The sequence below is a fragment of the Phocoena sinus genome, chromosome 21 (assembly GCF_008692025.1).
Source record: "Phocoena sinus isolate mPhoSin1 chromosome 21, mPhoSin1.pri, whole genome shotgun sequence".
NCBI lineage: Eukaryota > Metazoa > Chordata > Mammalia > Artiodactyla > Phocoenidae > Phocoena > Phocoena sinus.
Window position 1 is genome coordinate 9,501,959 of NC_045783.1, and position 19,854 is coordinate 9,521,812.

Below are 19,854 nucleotides of genomic sequence, written 5' to 3' on the forward strand. Positions count from 1 at the left end.
AATAAATTGCTTTATAAGTGGTTTTGTTTTCTTCTGTTTTAATACTCATAATTAACATTGAAATATTTTTTATTCTCGTCTTTTTTCTTTTTCTTTTCAGCATTTGGTCAAAACGAGTGCCACGATCCGGGCATTCCCATAAATGGACGGCGTTTTGGTGACAGGTTCCTGCTTGGGAGTTCGGTCTCTTTCCACTGTGATGATGGCTTTGTCAAAACCCAGGGGTCGGAGTCCATCACCTGCATCCTGCAGGATGGGAATGTAGTCTGGAGCTCCACCGTCCCCCGCTGTGAAGGTGCGGGTCCCCTATTGTTTGCCAGTTATTTTCCTTTGAAATGGTACATCTAATTTAAAAAACAGACAAGCAAACAGACAATCAACAGTATTGGTTTCCTAGGGCTGCCGTACCAAGTACCACAAACTGGTGGCTTTAACAACAGAAATTTATTCTATCCCAGCTCTAGAGGCCGGAAGTCCAAGATCGAGGTGTCGGAAGGACTGGTTCCTTCTGAGGCTGTAAGGGAGAGCTGTGTTCCAGGCCCCTCTCCCAGCTTCTGGTGGGTTTGCTGGCAGTCTTCAGAGTTTCTTGGCTTATAGAATCATCATCCCCGTTTTCTTCATGTGAGAATGTATCTGTGACCAAATTTCCCCTCTTTCTAAGGACACCAATCATATTGGACATAGGGCCCAGTCTAATGATCTCATCTTAACTGATTATGTCTGCAGTACCCTTATTTCCAAATAAGGCCACATTCTGAGGTGCTGGGATTAGGAATCCAGAATATCGTGGGGGAGTGCATAATTCAACCTATAACAACAACGTAGTTTTTAGTTAACTATTTTGTTGCCCTTAGTGTAGCTGACATAAATACTGCCTAACTAATTTTCTTCTTGACATTTCCACTCCGGTTACGTATGTAAGAGAACCAAAAGGGAAAAAATTAAGGAGGATACTACCTTTGATGTTTACTCAGGTAAAAAAAAAAATTTACTTAGAATTCTAAACTCATACCCTCCCTATCAGAATGGTCCAAGTGTAATGAGCTAAGAAAGGCCTTTTTAAAAAGTATCTCTAGTAAGTGCCAAAGAAATACAGATACTTTTAAAAAAGTAGGCATTTTTTAGAGCAGTTTTAGGTTTACAACAAAATTGAGTGGAAGGTACAGAGATTTCCCACACAGCCCCGCCCCCCATATATGCACAGCTGCCCCCATTATCAACATCCCACACCAGATGGTACGCTTGTTACAACCGATAGACATATAGTGACACGTCACCATTACCCTGAGTCCGCAGTTTACATTAGGGCTCCCTCTTGGGATTAGCCATTCTTTGGGCTTGGGCAAATGTATGTGACATGTATCCACCATTACAGTGTCACACTGGGTGTTTTCACGGCCCTAAAATCCCCTGTGCTCCACCTATTCATCCCTTCTCCTTCCCTGCTTGCTAACCCACACGGGCAGTGGGGCTCTGCCTCACCTCCTTGTTCTGCCCTCAGCTCTACCTCCAAAGTTATTCCTCATTAGTTCAAGGATCAGCATTATTTTAAATCGTCATTGGCTGATGCTGCTAAATTTACAGAACGATGTTTCTCATTTCCACAGTTTCATAAGTTGTTAAAAATGATTTGCTGGACTGTGGGCACCACCCGGGAGCGGAACCTTGATAAATTGAAGGGCAAGAGCACAGCAGTAGGACTTCCCTTTTTTAATTTATTCTGATCACATTCTAAATGTATGCTTCTGTATATTTTACATTTTATCAATGTTAATAAATGGCTAGGTTATTATCCTTTATAAATAAGTGAACAATACAATCAGGGTTCTCAGATAAATGGTACTAATAACAGGGCAGGAATAAATATGTTTGCAGATACTGCTTCAGCCAAGCGTTTCGCTGCTGACTTTGAAGCGTGAATAATTTTACAAGAAAGAAGCTCAAAACAAGCAATACTGTCTAGTCTCTGTTCTGTCTGCCACAGTTCTCGCTGCCACTGGTGTGCTTACCTGCAGTGGGCTGTGTGCAGATAGGTGTAAGCTGCAGGGCAGGTAGGTTTCTCCGCGCAGTTGGGGAAAGAAAGGGCATCCGGAGGGGGCAGGTGAGAGTTCCCATAGAGTCAGACAAAAGGAGAAAGTACCACATTAAATGGGAGCAGGCAGTTCTCTCACTGTTTGGAAGAGACCTTCAGATGAATTTCAAGGCAAACCACAGCTATGGGTTGTTAACAGCAAAACAAACCCTTAGCACGAGGACTAGTTAATGGTGAATTCGATTGTTGAAGTTTACTTGTACTTAGAAAATCAATTACTGAGGGAAAGATTTTTCTCTATTTGTTCTGCATTTAACCTGCCTCTATGCTTCAGCATAGCTCAGTGTCATTAAAAAACACAAGTTATCTTGAGGGAAAAATTACTGTACAAGAATACATCTCTATGGCAACAAATTTTAAAGTTCAAAGAAAATTGATTTCCTAGCAAAATATAAATTACCCAAAGTGATGCAATAAAAAGTACAAAATGTGAATAAACAAAGTACCATAAAAAGAAATTAGAAAGAAGATTAAAGACTGAAAAAGACACAGGCACCAGAGGCATGCACAAGGAAGTTGTCTGTCTTTCAAGTTCAGAGAATTTTAGAATTGGGAACATGGTCCCAGATAATGGAAAAGAGGCACTAACTCCTATATCACATTTTATAAAGCCAGTTTCAGTGTGATATACCCAAGCCAGATAATTGCATTAAAAATAAAGCTATAGACAAAACGTATATTCAAGAAGGACTTATTTTAGGGCTTCCCTGGTGGCTCAGTGGTTAAGAATCCACCTGCCAATGCAGGGGACACGGGTTTGAGGTCCAGGAAGATCCCACATGCTGCAGAGCAGCTAAGCCCGTACGCCACTACTACTGAGCCTGTGCTCTAGAGACCGCGAGCCACAGCTACTGAGCCCGCACGCCACAACTGCTGAAGCCCGTGTGCCTAGAGTCCGTGCTCCACAACAAGAGATGCTGCCGCAATGAGAAGCCCATGCACCACAACGAAGAGTAGTCCCCGCTTGCCACAACTAGAGAAGGCATGCGTGCAGCAACAAAGACCCAACACAGCCAAAAATAATAATAAATAAACAAATAATAAATAAATTTAACAACAACAAAAAAAGGACTTATTTTAGAAATGCAGTGTCAGGTAACTTGCCAAAGTAAATGGTCAAAACATCAAAGGAGAATCTGCCTTCTAAAGACCTCATTCCCAAACTTTTTTTTTTTTTTAATCACCCAAGCGAATTTGAAGGTCATCAGTGCTGTTCACCAGATATTCTGGATCTCTACCGAGTCTGGCTTATCTTCTTGGCCCCTGTGGTTTGATGAAACTTTGTGAGGGGTCTGGCTAATTAGGTGCGAGTGGAAGTGACATAACCACCTTCTGGCTCAGAGGCTGTAATTGCCACTGCAGGACCCATGTCCAGGTGCCACAGCTCAGCTCGTGGAAGAGAGGAATTGGGGGCAGAGCCCTAGACAAGCACTGTGTGGGAAATACACCTCCCTTATTATAGCTGCTATTGCATAACCTAATCTAAGTTGACCAGTACAGCAAACTTGAGATCATCGTGTAACATTTTACTGTTCAATGTGGTTAATCTGCAGTATAAAGATTAGCATGTCTATTTCATCAGGATAAAGGGATACAAGTTCTAATACACTCCGTTTATAAAGTGATATGTAAAAGACAATATATTAAGAAAATAATAGTAATGTGTGACAATTCAGGTATATTCCAAGAAATATGACAACTCAAAATTTAGGAACAAAGCTTTACTAAACTAAAGGGAACATATGTTTGTTTTTATATGGAAAATAAGACTTTTAGGAAATAATCAGATTTATATATGTCTTACGTATCATAATTTTTGAAAAATCTCTATTTGCTATATGTCTTTCTATATAGTAGCTTTGTATAGTTAGTTAAACATAAAATAAGTAAAATTAACATGCTGTGTTTTGCTTATGCTGTACTCTAAAAGGATTTGCTGTATCACGTCAATAAGCATAGGAATTAAATTCTATGTGATACTGATCTAAATGGATATATGATTTCATAGGATGTAAATGTGAATGTAAGGACTTAGCTAGGAAAAAACCCTAGTGTTAATTAGTAAAAATAACTTGTTTTTAAAATTATGATTACATGAAGTAGTGAAAGTTTTCTTCAGGAACTCACGTTCATAAAAATGGCTCTGATTTCTTATTATGTATTTTGAACTATGGAAATAGCACATATTTATTGCAGCTTACTTGGAAAAGAAGCTATATCAAGAAAAACATGTGATCTACACAGCAGTCACTTGGTCTTATCCACTATTAACATACTGATATTTTTGAATTTCCATCTCCTGTTTTCTCTGAATAAAATTTTTCTTTTGTGAAATTTGGATTATACTATAGGTACAATTTTGTATTTAAAAAATATAATATTCGGGCTTCCCTGGTGGCACAGTGGTTGAGAGTCCGCCTGCCGATGCAGGGGACATGGGTTTGTGCCCTGGTCCGGGAAGATCCCACATGCCGCGGAGCAGCTGGGCCCGTGAGCCATGGCCGCTGAGCCTGCACGTCCGGAGCCTGTGCTCCGCAACAGGAGAGGCCACAGCAGTGAGAGGCCTGTATACCGCCAAAAAAAAAAAAAATTCTATTGTAAAGATTTTATCATTTTAACAACATTTCAAAATATCACTTCACACGTATGTGTGACATTCTAAATATGTAGTCATGTTCTTTTCATAAATTTTTTACTTTTCTTTTTTCGTTTCCCTTTTTCTATTACAAATGAAGCTGCTGTAATTATTTCTGTAGATTCCTCTGTGTCCGTTTTTTTTCTAACATCAAAATTTGGGTAAAATTTTATAAATTTTTCCAGCATTTTAATGCATATTGCTATTTTTTCCATAAAAGGATATTTTTCCAAAAATATTTTTTTAACTAGGAACATTTTCATGTTTTATTTGGTATCTGTAGATTCACAAAAGTGATTACAAAGATGGCAAAGAACTTCGAGAAAAAAATAAATAAAATCTGAAAAATGTATGTGGTGGCTAGGCAGAAACATGTTAAATATGTTATTATTTTAAATTTTCTATAGATTTTACAGAAATGCATACTCACTTTTACTGAGCACCAGGCACATACTTTCCTCAAACTCCCTTTTGTCTATATAATTATGGATGACTGTTACCCAACACTTCAAAAGGATTGATGCACACTAGTTCACGTTTATCGAATTTTATTTATTTATTTTTTTGTTTTCTAACAATCACCAGCAATTTAGTAAGATGTATGTGGCAAATTATTTTAATAAAATGAACACAGCCCAAAGTGAATAAACACGTACACATATTTTAAAACACACCCACAATCACACACCACAGAGTATTTTAATTTTAGATGTGAGGTAATTTTAAGTTCATGTATCAATAGACATTTGTTGACATCTGAATACATATAAAATGTGGGTATCAGTGGAATTCGCACCTCGTGACTTTGTTGTGATGATTGAACGTGATAATTCCTGGAAGTCGTCTTGTAGACACCACTCACTTAGACTGTGCCATTATTACCATTATTAGATGGGAAGAACTTCACTGCAGGTTGATGTGCTCTGCTTTCAATATTGTTAATTTACTTGGGAATAACTTTTGCTTGAATACTAGAAACCATTAAGTCCATGAACACAGAAGTGAATTCCTGAAGTAACTGAGGTGCTGCCATGGTACATATACATAATTTGACCTGTTTATACCCTGCATCATCTTTCAGCCCCGTGTGGTGGACATCTGACAGCTTCAAGTGGAGTCATTTTGCCCCCAGGGTGGCCAGGGTATTACAAAGATTCCTTAAATTGTGAATGGATAATTGAAGCAAAACCAGGACACTCTATCAAAATAACTTTTGATAGGTAAGAAAAAACTTTGTTTTCCTTAATTTGGACCTGATGACCCATGCATGCCCAATGTTTTTATTTAATAAATCTTAGAAAGATGACAGTTTTTCATTGGTTCCCCCAAAGGAGTTCACTTAAAAGGAAATAGGCACTTGCTTGATGAATTCTGTTCTTCTGGAATTTTATCTTCTAAGCCCACAGCTACAGCCCCTCTGCAGACATGGCTGAGGGCATGGTGGCCCAGACAAGCATTCCCAGAGCTCACAGTCGCCAGCCCTTGAGTCAGCCTCTGGATTTTTGACCTGAGGCTAGAATAAATTCTGCTTGGTGTTTGATTGCAAATAGAGCCTTTTGATCCCTTATGTATTTCTAGAAAGCACAGGAAAAGAGTTCTCCCACTCTGGGGGTGGCTCTGGGGACTGAAGGGCGGTTTGGGGTTGCAGAGCTGGCAACAGCCTGTGTGCAGCAGATTCGTTACCTGTTAATTAGCTACGAGTGGTTCCGTCACTGCCATGATATTTGGCTTAGCTGTTTGATAATGTATTTGATAATCTAAGAAAAAAGAAGCATGCTATTTGAATTCTCCATGATCAAATATCGTCCAGATTGTCTCAACAATCAGTTTGAAGATTAAGAACCAAAAGTACTTTGGAAGGGACCCACATGCTTTAAACTCCAAGGAAGCATCTTTGTTTAGTGTTTCAAGGTTAATTAATATCTGAGCAAATTGGGCTTTCTCTAACAATGACCTTCTTAACTAGACTGAGTTTGGGGTTCTAGTATTCAGAATATTATAATGTCTCAAGACAGATGTACATTATTGTATTATTTTTTAACTAATTTTCTGATTCTCAATGACAACATCCATACAGGAAAGGTTTTTAGCAGGAATTATGTTATCACTTAGTGATTATTTGTATTTGAATTATTATTGATATTATTATATCTGATAGGATAATTATAACTCCAGTAGGATAATCTCTCAGAAGAAAAGAAAAAATTGGTTTATGTATTCATTATATTGGCAAATGGATTCTTGCATATAATCTTAGTCACTGGGAAAAAAAACCTTTATAAATATTAAGTAAATTGTTTGGTTTCTTATTAATTTTTACACTTCCTTTTTTTTTTTTTTTTAACATCTTTATTGGGGTATAATTGCTTTACAATGGTGTGTTAGTTTCTGATTTATAACAAAGTGGATCAGCTATACATATACATGTGCTCCCATGTGTCTTCCCTCTTGCGTCTCCCTCCCTCCCGCTCTCCCCCTCCCACCCCTCCAGGCTGTCCCAAAGCCCCGAGCTTATATCCCTGTGCCTTGCGGCTGCTTCCCCCTAGCTATCTACCTTACTACGTTTGTTAGTGTGTATATGTCCATGACTCTCTCTCGCCCTGTCAAAACTCACCCTTCCCCCTCCCCATATCCTCAAGTCCGTTCTCCAGTAGGTCTGCGCCTCTATTCCTGTCTTATCCCTAGGTTCTTCATGACATTTTTTCCCCTTAAATTCCATATATATGTGTTAGCATACGGTATTTGTCTTTGTCTTTCTGACTTACTTCACTCTGTATGACAGACTCTAGGTCTATCCATCTCATTACAAATAGCTCAATTTCATTTCTTTTTAAGGCTGAGTAATATTCCATTGTGTATATGTGCCACATCTTCTTTATCCATTCGTCCGATGATGGGCGCTTAGGTTCTTTCCATCTCCGGGCTATTGTAAATAGAGCTGCAATGAACATTTTGGTACATGACTCTTTTTGAATTTTGGTTTTCTCAGGGTATATGCCCAGTAGTGGGATTGCTGGGTCATATGGTAATTCTATTTGTAGTTTTTTAAGGAACCTCCATACTGTTCTCCATAGTGGCTGAACCAATTCACATTCCCACCAGCAGTGCAAGAGTGTCCCCTTTTCTCCACACCCTCTCCAGCATTTATTGTTTCTTGATTTTTTTGATGATGGCCATTCTGACTGGTGTGAGATGATATCTCATTGTAGTTTTGATTTGCATTTCTCTAATGATTAATGATGTTGAGCATTCTTTCATGTGTTTGTTGGCATTCTGTATATCTTCTTTGGAGAAATGTCTGTTTAGGTCTTCTGCCCATTTTTGGATGGGGTTGTTTGTTTTTTTGTTATTGAGCTGCATGAGCTGCTTGTAAATTTTGGAGATTAATCCTTTGTCAGTTGCTTCATTTGCAAATGTTTTCTCCCATTCTGAGGGTTGTCTTTTGGTCTTGATTGTGGTTTCCTTTGCTGTGCAAAAGCTTTGAAGTTTCATTAGGTCCCATTTGTTTATTTTTGTTTTTATTTCCATTACTCTAGGAGGTGGGTCAGAAAGGATCTTGCTGTGATTTATGTCATAGAGTGTTCTTCCTATGTTTTCCTCTAAGAGTTTGATAGTTTCTGGCCTTACATTTAGGTCTTTAATCCATTTTGAGCTTATTTTTGTGTATGGTGTTAGGGAGTGATCTAATCTCATACTTTTACATGTACCTGTCCAGTTTTCCCAGCACCATTTATTGAAGAGGCTGTCCTTTCTCCACTGTACATTCCTGCCTCCTTTATCAAAGATAAGGTGTCCATATGTGCGTGGGTTTATCTCTGGGCTTTCTATCCTGTTCCACTGATCTATCTTTCTGTTTTTGTGCCAGTACCATACTGTCTTGATTACTGTTGCTTTGTAGTATAGTCTGAAGTCAGGGAGCCTGATTCCTCCAGCTCCTTTTTTCGTTCTCAAGATTGCTTTGGCTATTCGGGGTCTTTTGTGTTTCCATACAAATTGCGAAATTTTTTGTTCTAGTTCTGTGAAAAATGCCAGTGGTAGTTTGATAGGGATTGCATTGAATCTGTAGATTGCTTTGGGTAGTAGAGTCATTTTCACAATGTTGATTCTTCCCATCCAAGAACATGGTATATCTCTCCATCTATTTGTATCATCTTTAATTTCTTTCATCAGTGTCTTATAATTTTCTGCATACAGGTCTTTCGTATCCTTAGGTAGGTTTATTCCTAGATATTTTATTCTTTTTGTTGCAATGGTAAATGGGAGTGTTTTCTTGATTTCACTTTCAGATTTTTCATCATTAGTATATAGGAATGCCAGAGATTTCTGTGCATTAATTTTGTATCCTGCTACTTTACCAAATTCATTGATTAGCTCTAGTAGTTTTCTGGTAGCATCTTTAGGATTCTCTATGTATAGTATCATGTCATCTGCAGACAGTGACAGCTTTACTTCTTCTTTTCCGATGTGGATTCCTTTTATTTCCTTTTCTTCTCTGATTGCTGTGGCTAAAACTTCCAAAGCTATGTTGAATAAGAGTGGTGAGAGTGGGCAACCTTGTCTTGTTCCTGATCTTAGTGGAAATGCTTTCAGTTTTTCACCATTGAGGATGATGTTTGCTGTGGGCTTGTCATATATGGCCTTTATTATGTTGAGGAAAGTTCCCTCTATGCCTACTTTCTGGAGGGTTTTTATCATAAATGGGTGTTGAATTTTGTCAAAAGCTTTCTCTGCATCTATTGAGATGATCATATGGTTTTTCTCCTTCAATTTGTTAATATGGTTTATCACATTGATAGATTTGCGTATATTGAAGAATCCTTGCATTCCTGGAATAAACCCCACTTGATCATGGTGTATGATCCTTTTAATGTGCTGTTGGATTCTGTTTGCTAGTATTTTGTTGAGGATTTTTGCATCTATGTTCATCAGTGATATTGGCCTGTAGTTTTCTTTCTTTGTGACATCCTTGTCTGGTTTTGGTATCAAGGTGATGGTGGCCTCGTAGAAGGAATTTGGGAGTGTTCCTCCCTCTGCTATATTTTGGAAGAGTTCGAGAAGGATAGGTGTTAGCTCTTCTCTAAACGTTTGATAGAATTCACCTGTGAAGCCATCTGGTCCTGGGCTTTTGTTTGTTGGAAGATTTTTAATCACAGTTTCAATTTCAGTGCTTGTGATTGGTCTGTTCATATTTTCTATTTCTTCCTGATTCAGTCTTGGCAGGTTGTGCATTTCTAAGAATTTGTCCATTTCTTCCAGATTGTCCATTTTATTGGCATAGAGTTGCTTGTAGTAATCTCTCATGATTTTTTTTATTTCTGCAGTGTCAGTTGTTATTTCTCCTTTCTCATTTCTAATTCTATTGATTTGAGTCTTCTCCCTTTTTTTCTTGATGAGTCTGGCTAGTGGTTTATCTATTTTGTTTATCTTCTCAAAGAACCAGCTTTTAGTTTTATTGATCTTTGCTATCGTTTCCTTCATTTCTTTTTCATTTATTTCTGATCTGATTTTTATGATTTCTTTCCTTCTGCTAGCTTTGGGGCTTTTTTGTTCTTCTTTCTCTAATTGCTTGAGGTGCAAGGTTAGGTTGTTTATTCGAGATGTTTCCTGCTTCTTAAGGTGGGCTTGTATTGCTATAAACTTCCCCCTTAGAACTGCTTTTGCTGCATCCCATAGGTTTTGGGTCGTTGTGTCTCCATTGTCATTTGTTTCTAGGTATTTTTTTATTTCCTCTTTGATTTCTTCAGTGATCACTTCATTATTAAGTAGTGTATTGTTTAGCCTCCATGTGTTTGTATATTTTACAGATCTTTTCCTGTAATTGATATCTAGTCTCATGGCGTTGTGGTCAGAAAAGATACTTGATACAATTTCAATTTTCTTAAATTTACCAAGGCTTGATTTGTGACCCAAGATATGATCTATCCTGGAGAATGTTCCATGAGCACTTGAGAAAAATGTGTATTCTGTTGTTTTTGGATGGAGTGTCCTATAAATATCAGTTAAGTCCATCTTGTTTAATGTATCATTTAAAGCTTGTGTTTCCTTATTTATTTTCATTTTGGATGATCTGTCCATGGGTGAAAGTGGGGTGTTAAAGTCCCCTACTATGAATGTGTTACTGTCAATTTCCCCTTTTATGGCTGTTAGTATTTGCCTTACGTATTGAGGTGCTCCTATGTTGGGTGCATAAATATTTACAATTGTTATATCTTCTTCTTGGATCGATCCCTTGATCATTATGTAGTGTCCTTCTTTATCCCTTTTAATAGTCCTTATTTTAAAGTCTATTTTGTCTGATATGAGAATTGCTACTCCAGCTTTCTTTTGGTTTCCATTTGCATGGAATATCTTTTTCCATCCCCTTACTTTCAGTCTGTATGTGTCTCTAGGTCTGAGGTGGGTCTCTTGTAGACAGCATATATAAGGGTCTTGTTTTTGTATCCATTCAGCCAATCTGTGTCTTTTGGTGGGAGCATTTAGTCCATTTACATTTAAGGTAATTATCGATATGTATGTTCCTATTCCCATTTTCTATATTGTTTTGGGTTCGTTATTATAGGTCGTTTCCTTCTTTTGCATTTCTTATCTAGAGAAGTTCCTTTAGCATTTGTTGTAAAGATGGTTTGGTGGTGCTGAACTCTCTCAGCTTTTGCTTGTCTGTAAAGGTTTTAATTTCTCCATCAAATCTGAATGAGATCCTTGCTGGGTAGAGTAGTCTTGGTTGCAGGTTTTTCTCCTTCATCACTTTCAGTATGTCCTGCCACTCCCTTCTGGCTTGTAGGGTTTCTGCTGAGAGATCAGCTGTTAACCTTATGGGGATTCCCTTGTGTGTTATTTGTTGTTTTTCCCTTGCTGCTTTTAATATGCTTTCTTTGTATTTAATTTTTGATAGTTTGAGTAATATGTGTCTTGGCGTATTTCTCCTTGTATTTATCCTGTATGGGACTCTCTGTGCTTCCTGGACTTGATTAACTTAATTTTTACACTTTCTAGTATTGAGAGGGAAAAAAGAAGAAACACTTCCTGATTTCCAGCAGCACAACAAATTTAAATCATTTAGTAAAAATAGTGATTTTACTTCTGGTTTGGCAGAAGTTATTAGCATTCCATTTTCAGTTGCCTGCACAAAAATACTCAATTTTTCTCAATCTTGTCTTTTCGATACTATTGAACTGCGGTATTTGCTAAATTCCATTTGTAAGTACCAACATTTCTGATATTTTCAGACACTAGTGATTATTACCCTGGACATAGTACACCGCCCTTCAATAGTGCATTGGTTTATACCTTGAGCTGTGAGCTGACATCCTAATAAAGGATGTGTTTGCACAAACAAATTTTAAATTCCATACTGATGTTATTGTTACACATTGTGTGCTAGGTTGCCAAATGATGAAAAGCATTATATTTTTCTTTCTGAGGTTACCCTGGAAATCGTCCAGCTCTTGAGGCATGCCCTCTGTCAGTCCTGGCTGTCTCTAAAGATGAAAGATGTGAAAACTTCAATGCAGATACTTCATATGAGATTTACTCCATGCTTATCTAGACTTCTTGAATGTGCACTGAGATAACTGTGAAGTCATAGCATCTTCAGAGAACATTTTTAATAGGAAAAGACAAAGCTGCCCTATCCCACCCCAAATGTCCAGCCTGTGGCTGTATTCTGACCTAGCCACACGCTACACCAGTTGTTTGAATTCCCCTTTACGGAAGATAGTTGCAAGGATATATCATTATTGTGCATTTGCACTAAGAGGAGTATGTGATTTAATGATAAACAGGGCAGAGCCCTTTGATTTCAGCATCTTTTTTCATTGCTCTGTGCCGGGAATCTAAGACAGCCACTCTGTCCTTTCCTCTTCCTCCCCATCAGCAGCATACGTTGCAGACCCTGGAGACCCACAGCATAGGCTACCCTGGAATTCTCTGTCTGAGAGTCACTGATGGATCAGAGGCTCCAGTCAGTTGAGCTGCTGCCTGAGCGCCACGCCAGACACTTGGAAACTGGGTTAGCTCTTTGAGGACGAGATGGGCCCATTTACAAAGTTATCTCAGTGCCTGGAATGGTACCTCCATTTCATCAAAGAGCACCCAAGTAGCTGCAACTGTATATAAATATAATATCAGACCAGATGATCTGGAAGCATAAGTCCTTCTTGGAAGAAAAGTTAAGCACTTTCTGGAAGCTGTTCTAACCTTTTCAGATCATTGAAGTAGTATTTGGTTTCTGAAAAAGTAATGTGCCCAGTGCTCTCCCACTGTCACACAAGAGTTAATGCAGCTTGAAAAGGCACAGAATTTTTTGTTTCAGGAAAGGTATTTGAAGTATTGACATGTATTTTGGTTTACCCTTTTCCTTTAGGAGATCATGTCACTTCAATATGCTCATTTTAAGAAATCCATAATCATGTTACACTTGGGATCATGAAAAACAGTTTGAAAATGTGCTGTGATTGACTTACACTAACTGGCGCTTCTCTATCTACTGGCTCACAGTATTTCTATTTTAGAGCTGAGTCACTACCCCCGTTTCTGTCTGTGATGCTACTGGATGGAGTATTGAGTCAGAGGGAGGGATGTGGGGGTGAGTCTTCCCCCCCAGAAATAAGTACTGTCCTCAAATACTACACGTGCTCAAGTCTTCAAAACATATATACGTGTCTCCGTATCTATTTTATGTCCCTTGCTGTACGTGGGTTTTTAGTAAGTGAATGATATTACAGGCTGTCTGTACGTTAATGCAGCTCTGCATCTCTCTTCTGACTGGATATGCTTGCCCACAGATTCCAGACAGAAGTTAATTATGACACCCTGGAGGTCAGAGATGGGCCAGCCAGCTCGTCCCCGCTGATCGGGGAGTACCACGGCACACAGGCGCCTCAGTTCCTCATCAGCACAGGGAATTTCATGTACCTCCTCTTCACCACAGACAATAGCCGGTCCAGCGTGGGCTTCCTCATCCGCTACGAGAGTAAGTGGTCCTCCCTTGCCAGGGCTGTGCCCGATTGTCGGGTTGAGTTCCACACACGTGGTCTCATTGTGTCACGTAGCAGGAGCTGTGCTGGGAATGCATTTCTAATGCTAGTCAATGTAAAAAACAGCAGTTCTTCCCGCCTCTGTCCACACTGCACTGTGCCATCGTCAAGACTTTCTCTTATTAAGGACAGAGAGCCGTGGGGATTTTTACTTTAGACTCAAAAAGAAGACATATTCGTTTATTATAAAGTAAAATAATAAACTAATGAAAACAGTGAAACGTGTTCATTTACTGCACGATGTAATAATAAATTTCTACTATTAGAAAATATACCTGTTGGCCAAAAGAGCTACAGGGCATGTCACTAAAATGATATCTCCTGAGCAATATATTTTGTTAGAAGTATGGTTAGGGCAGTTGTGGTACTTATTTGTGAGTATACATGTGCCTGTTTCAGTCAGCAGAGAGACTGTAACTAAGAGAGAAGGAATTAAAATTCGGTTGAACTTTTACTAAATGACAAATACCTGTTGTTATTATTAACAACTGTTAAAAATGTTTAAGAACAATTATTAGACATATTTAAACACAATTGCTAAAATATCATAATGCAGTGTATTTTGCAAAGCAATCCCAATTCCTTCCCATTTTTGTTTCCATCCGTCCAAATTTGGCTGTTAGCTTTAGCTTCTGAAATTAGGAGATCGAGGGATTATATCATTTGATAGTAATATTTATGCAAGGGTGCTTCTGGAATGGAGTAGAGTGCAGTTCAGCCTGGGAATGCATTTCTAATGCTAGTCAATTTAAAAAACAGTAATTCTTCCGTTCACTGAAAATTCTTCGCTTCCAGAGTGGAATGAAAGAAGATGCATCAGAGTAGCTCAATATGGAATCTGAAGGAATAAATCCTTTATTTTTTTAGGATTTTTAAGGTTGTTCTTTTTCAGAATCTTTCCTAAAATAAACTAAACAAAGTTTTAATGTTGTTGTAAAAATACATATAATCTTATAAATGCATGAATGGGGCCATATCTAGCATGCTGAATTTTTCATCTTTTTTTTCTTTTTCTTTCCTTCCTTTTCCCACATTGCCCACTTCTGCTCATGTTAATCTTGCCCAAACCCTATGCAACAACTAAAATTAATAACCTGTTGTGTAGATTTCTCTTTTTTACATGCTTATCTATATAATTATATGCAAACATATATACGCAAATACACATATAAGGTTATGTGTACTTTTTGATTAAAAATGGAATTATATTAGACTTGTATTCTGATAACAAGAAAATTGATTATTAATGATTTAAAGATTAATTTCAGATTTAATTCAAAGTTACTATGCTTCATATATATACATCATTTATTTCTAAGTTACATATTTTTAAACTTGTACATTTTAAGAAGCAGAAACTTCTGTATTTCATTCCTTTCTTAACATTCCTTTAAGTTATCACTTCTCTTTGGAGTGAAGATGTGTACACATTACAGTCATCTGAATTTGTACAACTCCTCAGCATTGATCTACTAAGATGTATTCTCTCCACCCCATCCTGCACATTTTTCTTAAAGCTGCGTACAATAGGTTGGCCTTTGGATATAGAGTTGGGTGAAACTTAAGAGAATAGATAGTTTTAGGTGCTAACAAACACTAGAACAGAGTATTCTATGTTCTCTCTCTCTTATTTGCATACCATAGATTATTTTGCCTATTTCTAGTCCCTTTTGAAGAAACAAGTTCTAAAGCCCATATGTAGGTGGTAGAAACTAATGTCATTTGCTTCTCTGCCTCATTTATATAAGTGGGTTGTTCTTATTCATGATTTCTGGAAAATCAGGGAAAGTCAGTCACAAGTTCCTATTTAGATTGTCAGCATTATATAATATAATATATAATATAATATAATATAAATTTATTGAGTAGATAATTCTAACAATAATCGTTATAAGCTGAAAAGACTGACTGCATTATGTTTCAGGGTTCTTTTTATTTATCCTATATTTGAAAATGGACATGAGTCTGAGTAAGACATGGTATAACCCAGTGATCCTCAGAGGACAGTGCTTTTTGCCATTTTCCCTTCTTTTCATCAGTAAAAGGAGGCAAAAACAAACCCCCAGCTGGTGTGTTTGGAGGATAACTGTGCGAGTGTCTGAAATGTCTGATCCCTTGGAGCCTGGAATTCTTCTCCCTCCTTCTTTACTGGAAAAGCTGGGGCTGGCTCTGTAGTTCTAGATGAGGGCAGAGGACAAGATGGGCAAGGTTCCTATAGCATCAGACTGTCCACAGCTCTGCCTTAGAGGGGACCTTGTTCTGGACCTTCATCCACTCTCATTTGTGGACACCCGGTGACCCTTTCAGAAGACCCAGGCCCCAGACATTCCTGATGCAGTCTGTGGGTGAGAGCATTGACAGGATATTGGGGAACGATCACCAGGAAGGAAGTCACACTGAAGCCTGACTTGTTATCACCTCAATTTACTTATCTCTGGTGAAGACTTTGAGGAGAAATGGGAAGTGAGCAGAAGCCAGTGCGATGTAGGACCTGGCACTTTAATGGGAAGCAGAGCCAGGAAAGGCCTGGCCTTCAGCGCAGTGGCTGTCGGGGCTGTTGCCACAGGCACCTGCGGGGTTTGCAGCTGACCAGGGCCCAGGCTGCTAGCCCGGCGTCCTAGGGCGTGCCTGCCGCTGCTGGGGCAGGCACTTTACTGGAGCCCCGTGCCCAGCTCACACCCACGTCCTAGGTACGAAGCCTGCCGAAGGAGCAGTTTTTCTCAAACACTGCTGTGCGCTAGTCTTCACCTGGGGGTCATAGTGAAATGGAGATTCCTAAGCTCGAATTCCAGGTATTAAAGTTGAGCACGTCAGAATTCTGGACCTTTGAGTGAGTCCTCAAAGTGATCCTGAGGGCGGTGGCGTGTAGGTGGCAGTGGGTGTCTGAGGCAGCCCAGGCAGGCCATGGCAGGTGCTGCCTGCCTCACGGGCTCCAGGTGGAGGGGACCTGCAGGCAGGTGCAGAGGGACAACAGAGGTAATGGAAGAGTAAAGGACCAGGAGAGAAGCACAGAGAGAGACAGAGAGAGAGAGAGAGGAGAAAAACATGGGAACGACACACCTTACCAACCCCTTTGTCATTTTGACCATTTCTAGTACCCTTTGAGGAAACGTGTTCAGAACCCAATATGCAGACACTAGAAAAATAATTACACCTGCTCATCTGACACATTTTTAAAGAGTGGGTTGCCCATGACCTAAGAATGGTTTACATCAAATTTTTATGCCATTTAAAAATCATAAAATAGCCCATCTCCCTTTTGTCTTTCATCAAGAATGGCTGACGCTGTAAACCTTTCTTGCTTTAAAAAAATGTTAATGACCCCACCTCATGCCCAGATGGGCACATGGCAATCTACTCTACAGACAGAGAGCCTTGCAGGGGTGACCACACTCTGCTCAAGTTTTGCTTATTTTTGTAGTGGTTCCATAAAATAATGTGAGCCGCTGTAAACGACATTCATTTCCGCTCTTTCTGAACTGTAGGGCAGAAGGGTTGAGCCAGTTTTTCAAGGATTATTCCTAAAAGCATACCCAGGGTTGTAGTTCTACTCTTGTACTAAGTTTTAGGAATCGTTGCTCTCGTAAATATAATGTCCATTTACAGTCTGAGCTTTCATTACTTTATTCCTTATAAGGAATGTGACACAGTTTATTCATATAATAGTAATTGCATTATCCCCCAGAATAATCATTTGTTCTGTTTGTTTGTAGAGACAGCTTTGAACCACACTTTAAAATCATCATAATTGTATAGGGAATTGAAAAATAAAATGCTAAAAAATGAAAAATAAGTGGATATCTCAAGTACATGGAGATTTTCCATTTAATTTTAGCACACTTCTTAGAAATGCTTTTTAATAATGTTTCTGGAAAGAAGCAAGATTTACTAAATGTAAATATATATATATCCTACTATGCAATTCATATACTGTGCAATTTTTAAAATATTTGTGGTAAGCAGGGTGTGTTTTGTGGTGTGTGTGTGTAGATGAGTTTTCTTTGATTCAGTGACCTTTCTTATAACCAGAAAGGGAGACTGGTCAAGATGTAATGGTAATAAATGCAATACAACTGCAAATTAGATACAGCACACACACACACGCAGACACACACACACACACACGCACACGCACATACACACACAGGAGACAGAGGAAGAGAGAAAAACAGTCAAGGACTTAGGTTTGAATTTCAGTCAATGATTAACTTGACAAATTTACTTAATTTCTTAGCCAGTTTCTTCATCTGTAAAGTAGGGAGTGTAACCACTATTTCAAAGCCTTCAGCAGGCTGTGAAAAGTGCCTGCACTAAAGCGTGGCAGGTAAAAGATACCCAGAGACTACGCGTTCTCTTCCTTGGACTCGGACTTTGAGGAAACAGAGAGCTGAGCGGCACTTTACCGACATCAAACGTGTAAATGTGATCTGACATGGACAGTTTCACAGCAGCCGTCTTCCTTCATTCAGTGAGCAGCAAATTTGTCCAGTCACTTATTTGACAAAAGCCAAATGAAAGGAAGTATATTTATATCGTGTATGTCAAAAAATTCAGAGCTGCGTTAAGTTTCAAGAAAGAAACAGTTGGTACAGAGTATAAATATATTCACAGCTCCAATAGGATCCACTGACCCAAGTGTTCCTTTGTGTTGTCTGGGCTGGAGACCAGAAGGGCAGACACGCTCTGAGCGAAACTCCGAAGCGCATTGTTTACTTTTCCTTCAGAGCAGCTTGTCTGCCTGTCCTCACCCCTGGATGTAAGTTTATTTAAAGTTCCCATCCCCTGAGTCACATCACCTCCTTTGCTGTTTCACTCATTCTTCCCCAGCATCGTCTTGTTTTGGAATTCCTGTACATGGCAGGTTCCAGGTGAACTAGTAGTCCAGTCTATGGCAAGTCCACACTCAGGAGTCATCCCCACGGGGACTTTCCTGTCTAATAAATGGGAGGGCCAAGGATCACAATATCTGCTCGTTTCCAAACTCAATATTTGCACCCATTATATTGTAAAAATAAATGAATGAATAAATAATGGCGTGTAGTTGGTATGAACAAGTGGTTATGACTTTAATGATTTTACTTAGTTATTAGTTCAGTTTTACACGTAAAGAATTCTAAATTTAAATTTGTACGCTTTGGTTTCCTCTGATATGTTTCTCTATTTTCCCCACACATTTTGTATTTTCTTACAATTTATGAATTTCATTATGGACACTAATTAATACAGCATTCGCACATTGTCTAAAATAGTAATTCCTTTTATTGTTATTCACTGCAGTGCAGTGACTGTACCGTCTAGTGATCACAGGACGTCATTTGATGAAATGGAATAATTTAGTTGGCTGGTTTTTCAGGACCCTGGATACCAATTCATCTCTTTGTTAGAGATTCTTCTTTTTAGGAAACTCTGCTATTGATCTTGAGGCTACAAAACCAATCAGCCTGTTATTATGTACCCGCTGTGTTCAGGGCATTGCTGTGTACAAGCTCTGGGCGTGTTGTGAAAACTCATAAACACTCCCTTAGAAGGTGAATGTGTGTGGTGTGTGTGTGTGTGTGTGTGTGTGTGTGTGTGTGTGTGTGCGCGCGCAGAGAGGGAGGAGCAGGGTAGGTGTTGGATCTTGGGGCAAACGATGGCCATGCTGCTTTTGGTATATCTGCAGCTCAGGAAGGGGTGTAAGGCATGCATGCATTTGTTGGCATACTTTGCAAGAAGTCAGGACAGTTATATCCTGTTGTTAAGGTAATAGGTGTGTGTTAGTTTTACGATATTAGAATGACTAATTTTTAAGAAAAAATTCTTGGGAAAAATGATGCTATATTTTTTATTCACTTTGCCTCTTTCTCTTTTCATTGTTTTATTTATTTTTTCCTTTGGAAAACTTCACTATGATAGTCTTTTCTGCTGTCGGTTAACCTGTGAGGTTAAGAGCACAGGCCTACAAAGTGCAAAGTTTGCTCTTTCTGCCAATTCTGAAACCAGATGCAAGTTCTGGGAGTTCCCAAAATGACCCTCAGGTTTGATAATTCGACAGAAGGACTCAGTGAGCTCACTGAAAGCTGCTATACTCACAGTCACATTTGTCACTGGAA

At 38.9% G+C, this 19,854-nt stretch overlaps 1 protein-coding gene across 1 annotated transcript in view; it reads left to right on the top strand.

Moving 5' to 3' along the window:
• Positions 1-19,854, top strand: part of CSMD1 (CUB and Sushi multiple domains 1) — a 1,813,702-nt gene that overhangs the window by 1,472,188 nt on the left and 321,660 nt on the right. Inside the window, exons 15-17 of the mRNA XM_032618622.1 lie at positions 101-295; positions 5,809-5,947; positions 13,511-13,698. Of these exons, the coding sequence (XP_032474513.1) occupies positions 101-295; positions 5,809-5,947; positions 13,511-13,698 (522 nt within the window). The remainder of the gene's footprint in view (positions 1-100; positions 296-5,808; positions 5,948-13,510; positions 13,699-19,854) is intronic.